The sequence below is a fragment of the Phacochoerus africanus genome, chromosome 3 (genome assembly GCF_016906955.1).
Source record: "Phacochoerus africanus isolate WHEZ1 chromosome 3, ROS_Pafr_v1, whole genome shotgun sequence".
Lineage (NCBI taxonomy): Eukaryota > Metazoa > Chordata > Mammalia > Artiodactyla > Suidae > Phacochoerus > Phacochoerus africanus.
In genome coordinates, this window is record NC_062546.1 from 181,108,071 (window position 1) to 181,121,944 (window position 13,874).

General features: G+C 35.5%; 1 protein-coding gene across 17 annotated transcripts in view; it reads right to left on the minus strand.

Annotated features, from left to right (window-relative positions):
- Positions 1-5,742: 5,742 nt before the first annotated feature.
- Positions 5,743-13,874, minus strand: part of IKZF2 (IKAROS family zinc finger 2) — a 158,178-nt gene continuing 150,046 nt past the window's right edge. For all 17 annotated transcript variants that reach the window (XM_047773415.1, XM_047773402.1, XM_047773406.1 and 14 more), the window contains 2 exons: positions 12,864-13,007; positions 5,743-6,650 (listed from right to left, as the gene is read on the minus strand). In XM_047773415.1, coding sequence (XP_047629371.1) covers positions 5,926-6,650; positions 12,864-13,007 — 869 coding nt within the window. In that variant the 3' untranslated portion in view covers positions 5,743-5,925. The remainder of the gene's footprint in view (positions 6,651-12,863; positions 13,008-13,874) is intronic.

Sequence of the window (13,874 nt, forward strand, 5' to 3'; positions counted from 1 at the left end):
ACCCAATATTTGAAAATGAAAGTAACACAAGGGTTATATATCCTTACTAGTTTTAACCAACTACTTTTTTTTTAATATAAAACTACACTTGAGTATAAAAATATGTCAGCAGATTATACAGCCAACCAAAGTCACACACAAAAAGTTAAGACTTAAGAGACCTATGAATTGGAAATGAGAGTTGAGTTAAGCTTCAAACTAGTAGGGGGAAAGAGAAGCAGAGACATCCAGAGACAATGATGGAAGGGACATGGACAGAAAGAAGAAAAGAGGTGGAGTAGACAAAATTTAAGAGATCTCAAAGAACTTCGTTACGCAGAAGGGGAAGTGATTTATGTTCAAAATCCGAGAGTGCTCGACAGTCAAAATATTTTATCACAGTTTCAGAAATTGAACTACTTTTCCACAAAAGAATAAAACAACAAAAAACAAAACCCAGAGTCCTTCCCTTGTTACAGTGTATTCATTAAAAAGAAAAAGCCATTTCCAGTAAGTTAAGGAGAATCCTGATAAGTGCATAGTTGGGGATTCAGTGACCTCCACCCGTTCAAGAAGCTTTTCTTACTGTGTGTCACTTGAGGTAATTTGAAGGGCCCGATTAACTGCAAACTGGCTTCTTTGTACCTATATGAAGTTTTATGCTGTACTTTTTGTGGCTTAGCAGAGGGCCTCTAAATTTTATATTTTATTCACAATACAAAGGACATCTTAGAAAACTAGTCATTCACGTACCACTCTCTGTATGGGATAAAGGTTAATTCACAACAAATTTACACAGAAAATATACAAATGCAATGTTATGGGAGAAAAACCCCATAAACAGAATTAGGAACTTATTTCTAAGAGTGCATGTGAAAAATACCCACAAACTTACAGTACAGCAAGAGAAAACTAAAAGGCTAGAAATATAATGTTACATAAAAACCTTATGGAAATTCCAAAAATTTAGGTTTCTGCAATAAGTGTAAAAATATTCAAGGTGTCATTATTTGGCCTAGCAGTACACTATGATAAAAAGAAACACTAGCATATCACAGCTTCTTGGTCATATGACATTTGCTTTGTATAACAAGCAGCTCATTTTTTTTTTAAAAGCTGTCATATCCTAACACATCCATTGCAAGTAATACGCAACCATGGTAGGAAACCATTTGAGATTATGCTTTGGAGAATAGCAATGTGATATGACTGTTCAGTTTTGTTTTGTTCAAGGAGGATTAATTACCTGCTTCTTTACATCATTCCATAAAACATTAACAGATTAGAAAACACAGGTTCTAAGACTAGCAGATACACTAGCCTATAGATGAAATTCCAAAACAATACTGTATTTTATTGACCAAAAATTTCACTACTAAAGCCTTGTATGATACTAGAACTTATTCTTCCTTAAAAACAAAACAAAAACACATGCCATAATGCAATTCACAGCTACAATTTCCCTCTACCTTATATTTTACTTGCATAATTTTGTAATGGTATTCAGAAATACTGTCAAACTAAAAAGACATTAAAATCTTGTTTCAGAGTTTCCTTTTACTTTAAGCACATGTACTGGAAATTCCTCTAACAGTTTTGACCTAAGAACATGAAGAAGAATTATATAGTAATCAATTTTAAGTGATTTTAAAAATACATAATAAAAGTGTTGTAGAGCTACAATAGCTAACCAACACTCTCTCAATGCATTTTAAAAAGGCACCAATATAAATAAATTTTATAAGTATTTAATACATTAAATTCAGAATCTTAAGACCAGTTACTGTATATTTTAATTATCTTGCAGAAACTGGAGGTTTAAAAGCATTTCTAAGGTAACTTCCATATATACAAACTTCAATTTCATCCCCTACTATTTTTTTCTTTCATGTTTGGGGAATTTTCTGATTAAAAATAATTTTCATACAGATAGTACTTACTAAAATAATATATTAAATATAATTAAAGATGACCACAAATGTAACCTATGTCTTTTTGTAAAATGAACAATTCAAAGTTAAAACATAATGTAGCCAGTACCTCCTATAATCTAAGTTCTGTCTTGAAACCATGGGCATACAATTTTTGTTTGTATTTTTGCAGCCTTTTCTGTTCTTTTTCCACCATAAGGAATCACTTAAAGATAACATTTGGAAAATAAGTAAAACATAATTTTCATCTAAATGCCTTCACTGATGAAGATTTTGTCAAGCAATTATAAAATATAAAAGCTTCGTGGTTTTGTTAAGTGTACAACCGACACACAAAACCATAAATAAAAACAATACCAAGATAAGCAAAACATTCTTGTATTCCTCCATTTGCCAACAAGAGAAATTTGAAAATTTTTATTTTATTTATCTTTCTGTTCAAAAGCAATCTGTGTTTCTTTCATATATCAAATCAGTTTAAGAGTTTCATTGTTGTTGTTTTGGAATTAGATGGTAGACTCAAGGTTTAAGTTTAATTGTTGCAACTAGTCCTAAAGACACATTAGTAACTTTAATATTTCTCAATATAATATGGTAAAGTAAACCTACTAAATTGCTCAGATATTAACTACAATTCTAACTCTATGCTCTTGCAACACATTTGATCACTAATTGCTGCTTTTCATGAATTTGCAAAAGAATGTGTGTATATGTATGTACTATGATGCACACATCCAACTACTTGTATGTATGGAGGAGAGACCTTCCCTACTTTGTAGCCAAATCTGAATCCTAGTTTCTCATGACCCCATTTTGTCTCTGGAAAATTCTCAATGGAATGTTTTAACAACTCAATCTCTTCCAACATGCTTATTGGTCACTTTCACTCTTAAAAAGCCAGATGAAAATGGCTTTTTAAAAGTGACCACTATTAGAGAGAGGCAATACACTTCTGTAATTGGAGCTGAAGATAAAATTCTGGGCGTTATTAGGGCAAAGTAATGGATGCATTTCTGAATTTTTGCCAAACTGGAAAATACAGAGGCTAACCCATTTTCATGTCCCTCAAATACTCTGTAATGTGAAATCTCACCTAAATAAACCAGGCATCTAACTGTTATGTAAAACTTGATTTATTTGGTGTCTGACCCTCATATTTATTTTTAGATGCTACCACCTTGCATATTTCCTTTGGTGAAGAAAAGGGATGCAAATATAGCCATCCAGAGTTTCCCAGAAAACACTGTGTCCACAAAAATTCTGTCTATCCTACACATCTGAATTAACCTTGTCCTCATTTGCCCCTTACCACACCCTGAGCCATCTTTACCTCTATCTGTTCCTTGCATCATGAGGCTAAGGAAGTACAAGTATATACTTGTAGTAAATACTCTCTTGAAAGTATTAAGTCCTTTCAATAAAAAGATTTTCAAAAAGGTAAAATCAGAAAAGGAGAGGGCATCAGTACTGCTTTTTATGGGGATACTATACAAGTCTTCAGGGCCACCTAAATTCAGTTTCATCCCAGACCAGGTAGGTACATGATTGTTCATATACTGAAAGAAAAAAAAGTAGTAAGCAGAAAAAAAAAATTCACAGATGATGCCAGCAGAAATTCACACACAGCCAAAGTTACGAACATATTGACTGCCATCCAAATGTTTCCTTAAATTGTAGTAAAACACAAAATCACTATTTACCTTCCTCCAAAAGGAAAAAAAAATATGAAATTCTCAGTATTTATGAGTGGTTAGGGTAGGTAGCATAAGGGGGTCTCAAAGACATGGTTTACCTTTGGTACAATGAATGTTCACAATGTAATAATGTACCATACTGTGCAGGAGAAAAAAATGGCAGTTGACAGTCTATTGAAAACATTTCACATCTCTGTTTTGGTGCTTTTTCTTAGATTGAAAGGAAGAGTTTGGACATTCCTCCAAAAATAATTACCACAGAGGGCTAGTAAAATAGAGTTGTAACCATTTTTGTCTAGCTCTAGCTGGGTTAGTGCTGAGAAGCTGTATACATAAGCAGATGGTAAACTAGAAAGTGAGGGAAGAAGAGTATTGGGGCCAGATTTGCTCATCTGTCCAGAGTTCTACAGTCTTAACTAATTCTCACAACATTCTCCATTAAGAAACACAGGTTCAGCATCCCACTTAATGATTTTTTTTTAAGAGCAGTTATCAGATAATGCTTAACAAATTTAGTATTTGTCAATGGTTATCAGATAATCCAATTAGGGTCAAGTCTGTCCTCCCTAAATACAAGCAGTGAGCTCTCCCTCCCAGTGTGTGTCCCCCTCAAATGATCTCAATCAGTTCATTCAGTTCTTTCCCTCTAATGCTGTTGGACTGCAAAAAAAAAAAAAAAAAAAAAAAAAAAACCCAAAAAGAAAACAAAACAAAAAAAACCAAAACCAAAACAAAACAAAAAACTAGAGCACCCAAATAAATGAAATTAAAATCTGTATATGAAATATGGCAACATATGTATGGACTATAAGAAGAAAAGTTTTGTAGTAAGGGACTGAAATTCATTTTTGACAAGAACTTATAAGTAGTTGCATGTTTTAGAGAAAGAAAAATGTGGACATGTGGTCACATTGGCTTGGAGGTTGTGTCATATTCTAGACTCCAAACTAGGTAAGAATAAGCGGTATTTCTGTTTGTCTTACCTATAGTTAATGTACCAGTTACAAAGAAGTTCCCTTTTCCTTTTACCAAAAGTGGTAAATATTATTATTGAAGAAATACTAGAATAAATAGCCCTAGTTTCATAATCTTATGGAGTTCAAGTTACCACATTCGGGTCAAATTAGCAATTGCTCAAAGGAGATTTTGAAAGAAATAGCCTATAGCAAGATTTTTCAGACCTTCCACTAGAAGAGTAAAAGATGAATGGAGTATGGACAAAACACTGGGTGGTCACAGCTTGAAAAAAAATCAGTGAAAGGAGAAATACCAGAAAAGGGATTTCTGATTGGGTTTTTTTCCCCCTACTGTTAGCCTAATTGTATTTTTCTGCTGACTGGTTAACACTGATTAAATGCTGATAAAGTGACAATCGTAAGCATACTTTTAGAAACAAATATGAATACTATGCTGCCATTACAACATTAAAAGAAAACTTCCCAAAACAAATTTAAGAAAAGTAGAGGTCCCTTCTGGAAACTACTGACTGCCTCTTAGCCACTCTTAGACCATATGTTATTCTGAAAACTAGATAAAAATACTATTGTTAAAGGTGTTAAAAGTAAGGCTGCCAGGGTGTCTATAAAATGCCAGTCATCAAAACTATGGAAAAACAGTGCTTAAGTTTAGAAAAATAAGATCATAGGACCTCAGATGTATTGTAGCTGTCCTTAACTACCTGTAGTTTAAAAGTTTTGCTTTATGGTACAGTATACAACATACCGTATTATAAATTCCATAGGGGAAGTAAACATAGAACCCACAACAATAACTCATCCAAGGAGTTATCACTGAAAATAATGTGTTTGTGTTCCATGATCTCTAGAGGAAAAAAAAAAAAAACAGTTTACATTTTGAAACAAATTCTTCTTTGAACAGTAAAATTACTTATCCCATTTTAAACTGTGAAAGTCCTACCCAGAAAATGCTAATCTTTCCTCTCTTCAATCATAATCCTGAACATCACTAGCAAATTTAGAATCCTTAGGTGAATCAACATGAATCAAGTGATTTTTTTTTTTTTTGCAAAGAATGATATACCTTATGTCTATGCATGGCAGAAATGACCTACTTTTAAATTCCCACAAAATAAACAGCCAAGTTGTCAAGAACCAATATCCCCCGTGTCTTCTCTCTTCTGTTTCTTCCTTATTGTAATTAGGCAGAGCAAATGACACTGTGTCTCACAAAATAAGAATTAATGACAGTAATAATATATTTTTTAAAATATGTCAACATCTGAGGAAGGTGGGATTGTAAGTGCAGTATTTCTTCATGTGCAGTTTGTTACTTCATAGGGGTCCCCTTTGGAATGAAAAGGCCTAGTGGAATGTGTGCTCCCCTCGAACAATGTGTGATGAAAACTCGTAACGGTCCTGGCTTCTGTAGCCACAGATGTTGCATTCCAGTGGGTCCCGGTAGCCATGGCAACCCATGTGAATGGTGTACATGACATGGTCTAGGAAAAGGACTCGGCAGTGCTCACACTTGAAGGCCCTAATCTGTTCTCCTTCTCCATTGAAGACCTTGTAGATGTCCTTCAGAGAGCCCTTAGGAGCCTTGGTAGCATCCAAAGCCTTGACATCCTCCTTCATGTAAGCTGGGCTTTGTTTCCTCTTGGGATTTAAGGCAGGGTTTCCTTGGTAGGACTGGTGGTCATCATGGCTGCTTTCTGAGTCAGTAGAATCTAGGCAGCTATTGCTGGGAGAGGCCTCTCTTTCCTGGGGTCGACTCTTTGGTCTGATGAGAGAGATAGGCCCATCCATGTTGTTTTCATGACTATCGGAGGTTTCCCTGCTAATGGGTCTTTCTATCCTATTTGGATGATAGACCTGAGAATAAGCTGAGCTTATAACTGGGGCCACCTCAGCGATTGTGCTTGGCGGGTGCTGCATCAGAGGGTGAAGGGCCTCAGCTCCAAGGTAGGTGATTGCATTGTTGATGGCTTGGTCCATCATATGAGACTGCATCAGCTCAGCCTCCTTCTCATAGGTTAAGTTCATATCAAAGTGAATGTCTGGGTAGCTGAATCGCATGAGCTTTTCCCCTGAAAGGAAGGTGGGGTGGGTGCGGGGGGAGACAAGTAAAAATGAAAAGAAAACAAAAAAATGAGTGGTTGGAATAAAATATAAAAGTACCAAGTTAACTAATCACTTCCATAATATGGTATAGCTTATTCTTTTTTTTTTCTTTTTTTTTTTTTTTGGTCTTTGCCTTTTTAGGGCCGCACCAGCGGCATATGGAGGTTCCCAGGCTAGGGGTCTAATTGGAGCTACAGCTGCCAGCCTATACCACAGCCATAGCAACGCCAGATCCTTAACCCACTGAGCGAGGCCAGGAATGGAACCTGCAACCTCCAGATTCCTAGTCGGATTTGTTTCCACTGCGCCACAATGGGAACTCCGGTGTAGCTTTTTCTTTAGATCAAGTGTTTTGGGCTCTTTCACTCTGTTGAAACTCACAAATACTCTTCACCTATGAAGAGGATTAGTAATAAAAATTTCACAAGCCATTTGCACTTGTTTTAGTGCCATCATGAAAATGCATCTAGCCTGAAAGGTATCACTGAGCATGTGTTATCTTATTTTCATTCGCTATTAAAATTTCCACTTGTCTAGAGCTCAGAAACTATAAGAGAAAGAAGAAATACAAAGGGAAATAAATCAGAGATAGACTTGTTTTGATGTATTTTTGACATCAGGGATCAAGCCTCAAAGATCATAAAAACAAGAGTGATTGGATTATAACATTCGTTATCTCACTCTTGTGTAGGGTTAATTTGGTTGATTTAGCTACTATATTAGAGAAAGATTATAGATCCAATATATGTCATTCTGGAAAACTAAAAAACATCATTATTAAAATACTGTTAAAAGTTGTACTTTCTGATAAACTGAATGAAATTTAGGGCTATATAAAAATAGAATATTTCCAAAGGCACTTATAAACTTAGAAAATATTATATTTCATTGTTTTGCTTCTTGAAATGGTTAATTATTCATTTTCTCATCACCCCTTATTCAGACATGAGGGCAATGATGCTGGTCTGTATACTCATTGTTAGTTTTCCATACCTTTTCTTGATTAAAGGGTATTTGTAGTTTTTTCTTTAATATTTAATCAACTAATTTAATTTTACTTCAATATTTCACTTCAACAAAATATCTAAGATTAATGATAAAAGAGTTTGGTGCATGAAACAGAAGTCATTTTAGTTTTCCTCCTTCAAATATTGCCAACTATGGACAAATGTTTTCTTTTTCAAATTCTGCCACTAAAACAATGTGTTGTCCTACTAATTACTTAGTTATTTTGATATGTAAGTCATACAGATAAATACTTTATATGTGGACTTCTGCCTGACATTTGTAATGCTGATCCATAGAACTGTACTCTGGAAAAATACTTTCACATGGCTAGTATTATTTCAGGTTTGAAGAAAGGTCCCTAAAATGAGATGAGGGTAATGATCAGGGTAATGAGAAAGGAAGAAAAAAATATATGAGTAATTATCTGGTAGCATCCAATTAAGACACTGCAATGTCAAGAGTTTAAAAGTTAAGCTAGACAAACCTACTCTATAGTCTCAAAGGGTTTACAGTTGAGAAGGAATGACAGTAATTTAGGGATCATTTATAATACAGTGTGATATGTGGTATAGGGTCAAATCAGAGGAGTATATAACTAGTAAAAGAAAACTTCTTGAAGAAAGTGACATCAGTGATCAGAACGTGATGACAAATATTAGCCAAGTAAAGGAATGGTTGGGGTGAAGCAGCTGGTAGGAAGGCTCAGAAGCAAGAGGATATGACTTGTTGTAGGGATTACTTATGCTCTGAATATGGCTGGGAGTGGAAATAGATGAGAGAGACGGCATCCATAATACATGACTCATTCAGCACCTAAGGGATTTGAATTTTATCCTGAAAGCAGTAAGAATTGAAAGGGTTAAACAGGGAAGTGACTTAACTAGGTATTCATTTAGCAAAATGATTTAGGAAGTTGTTGCTATAGAGATCATGGTGGCTTCAACTGACATAGTGGCAGTGGAAATGGAGAGGTTCAGTAGAAAGCCCAGGTTTTTGGCTTGGGAAGCTTCGCAGATGCCAATGGGATAAATAAAAGATGATTAATTCAGATTGGGGAAGACTATGAGTAATAGCCGTGTCTAGTAAGTACTGAGATAGTCTCAAAGTCAGGAGAGCGATCTGGGCTAGAGATATAGATATGAGAGTCATCATTTGAGAGAAAGTAACTTCTGAAGCCATGGGAATAGATTATATCACCCAGGCATAGGTAAAGAAGAGAAAGTCAAAAACAAAAGCTGGAAGAGCACTTTAGACTTTTATGCCTACCTCTAGACAAGGGCAAATGGGATTCCTGTGCCGAGCCCTATACCTAGAGAACCCTGGGCCTTGCTTCTCATGGAACAAGGAATGTGTAGGACCAGGGAATATGCCTATCTAGAGCTCATACCTTAGACCATGCTCTGGGTTCTTGGGAACCCAGAATTCCTTGCCTAAATGGCTTGGAGCTTACACACAGGGTTGTACAGACTTCTTCATAAGGTCTGTTCTCCTGAGTACCAACTGTGCTCTGGTATGTACACTTTTATACCTGAAAATTGGTCAGTACACTACTATTTATGTGCTACGTGTGAGGCACAATGTGAAAAGAACCTGGATGTGCAGATTAAAGCATCTATGCATGTGTGCAAGAAGTCCCTTTTTTCTATTGGACAGAATCAGAAGTAGGTCTGAAAGAGAGCCCTGGCTGCAGGCCAGTGAGTGGTGGTTCTGCTCATGCTGCCAAAGGTCTCCTGTGGAACTCCCAGGAATCTCAGAATTCTATATTTATTTGAACTCAGTCTTCCAGGTTAGGAGGTTAGAATACAATAGTTTTAAAGCCTGATTTATAATATTAAAATATTTAGGCTTGTGAACTGAGGCCTCTGTTAGTACTGTTGCCCCTTTTGCACAACTCTTAGGGGTAAATCCATAAAGAAGATTGAGAAGAAACAGTCAAAGAAGCTGGAAGAATGCAAGAGAGATTGATGTCATAGAAACCAAGGAAAGAAAGTATTTCCAAAGGAATTAACTATTTAGTAGCAGCAAATGCTCTCTAGGAGTTGTGTAAGATGGTCTAAAAAGGTTTCTTTGGACTTGGCACTATGAAGCTAGTGGTGACTTCAATGAAAATAATTTCAGTAGAGCATGAGGAAGACATCCAGGTTATATGGGACTGGGGAATAAGCACAAAGAAATTGGAGTTCCCATCATGGCTCAGTGGTTAACAAATCTGACTAGCATCCATAAGGACACAGGTTTGATCCCTGGCTTCGCTCAATGGGTTGAGGATCTGGTGTTGCTGTGAGCTTTGGTGTAGGTTGCAAACGCAGCTCTGATACTGCATTGCTGTGGCTGTGACTGTGGCTGGTAGCTACAGCTCCAATTCATCCCCTAGCCTGGGAATCTCCATATGCCACGGGTGTGACCCTCAAAAAAAAAAGCAAAAAAAAAGAAAGAAATTATAGAAAGCAAGCATATAGAAAGCAAGAGAAGTCTTTCAACAACTACATCTTTGAAGAAGGAAAAAGTAGGTAGAAGTTAATGGAGACTTGGATTTAAGGGAGGAGTTTTTTTAATGATAAGAATTTATCATACTGAATGCTAATATTAAAGTGCCAATAGAAGGGAGAGATTGAAAACATATGTGAGAAAGGGAGAAAATAATAGTGTAAGTTATTTGAGGGGCCAGGACAGAAGAACTCCAGGGCATAAGAAGAATTAATGCTAATCGTAAAGAAGGATGCTTCTTTCATCAGTGAAAGAAGAAAGTATTCATGTGGATGCACATAATCCTACAGGATTAGTGATATTATATTGAAATCATTTCAACTTATTTTAGTCCCTATGAATCTATATGGAATATCACAAAGGAATCAGCTACCATGTTTTCAGAGAGTAGAGAAAGACTGAAATGGACATAGTGATTGGAACAGAGAAGACTATTCAGGGATGGATTAAAGAAGGGCTGCTACATAGTTTGGATAGGACAGTTGATATTTAAGATCAGCTATTCATTTATTTACAGTGACGCCAATTTACAAGGCTGTGAGATTTTCTTTAAAAGTACTACCAGCACTATAGATATGGCTTCACCAGAGAGTAGAGTTTCACTAGGAGAAAGAGACAGAAGGGTAACAAGGCAAGAGAGTCATGGAATCTAAGCTGGATAAGAAAAGAGAGGAGGAAACAGACACACAGAAAGTTCAGGGATCGCTGGCCTGGAGGGCTTGATAAAATCAAAGAATTGTATTTAACTAAGGGACATGATAAAAAGAAATTACACTAAGTGTGGAAGGATGCGGGTTCTCATTTCAGAAGACGTCATAAAAACAGTTACTGTTTGTTATACAGTTGACCCTTGAACAACATGGGTTTGAACTGCGAGGGTTCACTTACAGGCCAATTTTTTTTCAGTAGTAAATACTGTAGTATTTACATGTTCTGTGGTTGGTTGACTCCACAGATGCGGAGTGGTGTATATGGAGGAACTGTGTATATGAAGGGCCAAGTGTAAGTTATGTGAATTTTCTTCTGCACAAGAGTCATTGCCCCATATCCCATGTTGTTCAAGGGTCAACTATTTATTAGGACTAGGATAAAATGCAAATAAAGAAAAAAAACATCAAATTCTAATAAAGATCTAATGTCATTATTTTTAGAATCAAAATGTAGTTCTAAAAATCTATCCCTCTTTTCTAAGGAATGTAATCAAATCAAATTGAGAGTAGTATCTCTAAGTCAAGAGACATGAAAATATTAAATTCAGAAAACTGAATAGTTCACATTTTTCCTACTAGTGTCTAGTTGAGATATAGACATTTATGGACACCCATTAAATAATTCAATTTTAAAAATAGATGAAATGGCATTATTAAAAAGTTATTGATAAAAAGGAAAAAAAGAGAGATGAATAAAAGTAACTGAGGGCCAAAGGAAGGCCTCTGAGTATACTCTCAGGAGCTAGTTTTAAACTGACCTAGTATAAACTATAATCACTGGGGCTACCCTGCACCCATCTTTCAATGAACTCTGTCAATTAACCACTCTAGCTTGTTTTAAAGTGATATTTTGGTGATTTGCTAGTTCTTTAATTTTATTTTTTTATTTTTAAACATTTACATTATTTTTTTTAAAATATAGTTGATTTCCAATGCTGTGTCAATTTCCGCTGTGCGGAAATTCTTTTTTTTACATTGTTAGTTCTTTAATTTTAGATTGAAAAGAAATCTCCTCAAAGTGTTTACTGGAGTAGGAGAATTTTATCACCCTTTCCTCCTTGAAATAACTGAAGAAAATGTTTTCTCCCAGCCACCACTCAACCCCATAAGGATGTTCTACAATGTGTTTTGACATTAGAATGTAAGAATCGGTCTGAGTATTTTATTTTTTCTAGTTTCTACCCTATATAAATTATATAAGAATATATATATAACATATATAATTGATGACAATTCTTTATATTGAATCTGTTATTCTTTTTTTAAAAACTAGATGTTTCTGTATACTCAGAGATACTTTACAACTCATAGTATGCAGCATGATGGCAACTCTGAGTGTATCAAAGCATATCTGAGGGCTTGGAAATGAAAAAGGAAAGTCTAACACACCACATTTAATCTTTTCAGTTCAAAATCATAGGCTAGATGAAAACAAAGATCAAAATATGAAACAGAGATCCAGACATGACACATCTTGAATGTAGGCTGCTGCATTATTTTTCTAAGTCAAAATTTTAAGAAAAGATTTATCTTCATTCTAGCTTAAATACCAAAAGCATTAACATCATGTCAAAGAAAACAGTTTAAAAACCTGTTGCTAATACAAGTTTAAAAGATTACAAAACTGGCTAATAGGCTAATCTACCATTTCCCTTAAGCAGTAGTATTTGTTGTTTCACTTTATATATCATTTCATTTTGAGACAGCAACTCACTACTATCTTTCATTTCTCTTGCTTAGGCTCACATGCCTAAGAGTGTGTGCATGTATATGTGCACGTGTGTGTGTGTGTGTGTGTGTGTGTGTAAATGTGGTACACACGGAGTAGTATACAGTAGAAAAGAACAATGGAGAAAAAAGATGGGCATTTATTTCATGAACTGAAATATACCATATACATTTTTAGCACATGAGAACATGCCTTTGCTCATTAAAATCAGCTTTGACTGAAAGAAAAGGCTTTGTAATGCTTACCCACAAATTTTTGTGGAGTGGAGCTTTTACGTTTTCCCATATTCCCTGTGAGCTTCTCTATGACAGCAGGTCTCTCAAAAGGCACCAGAGAAATATTGTTGTCCATGATAGGCTCTTGTTCCTTACAATCTTCCATAGGAGGTACTATATAAAATCAGATGAAAAAATGGAATCTGAAAATTTCTTCAACATTTAAAAAGGTATAGAGCTGGATTTGTCATCACAATATATTATACACACATAAGCAAGTGTGCTTGAATAATAGCAGGGAGAAAGAATAACCTCTAGTGTTAAAATACACTCTCTAATTTTGCTTTCTCTCTCTCTGTTTCTCTCTCTCTCTCTCTCTCTCACACACACACACACACACACACACACGCAGAGGATTTGTTTTCATCCAAGTCTCTCTCAGATCAATGGCATAAACTGTTGCCACTATTGGTGGCCAACGTGTTCTTCTTGTTTCTCATCTTATTCCTCTGAAAGTGTTTTTAACATCAATTAAAATCAATACTACTTTAAGACTGCACTATTCTCAAGGCTTTGGGAGTTTATTTTTCTAAAACAATTTAAGTAAGTCACTTGTTTTGGAGAAGAGCTTAGACAGACACACATAAGAGCAGCACAATATTTAACCAGTTTTTTTTTTTTCACGTATGTATTTTCCTGCAGCAGATTTTCTATTTGGTGAGCTGATTGAGCTGTTAGCCCTACTGGCAGTAACTACATACCTGCACAAAGCAGCTTTCATGATGGAGATCCAATTCTGAACATGTCCATACATAGTTAACAGTGACAGCTTTATGATTGTAATTTATTTTAAAAAGAGCTCTTCAGCAGGGTAAAAGAATCCATTTCCAAATTGGCATATTTGCTCACAAAACTACTGCTCTAATTCATCTGACGGAAACTCTGCAGTGCTGCTCTCTCTTCATCATATTTGTCTAAGCCACTCTGGGCTAATATATTGGCTCATAGATATTAACATTTATGGTGTAGACAGAGAACTTG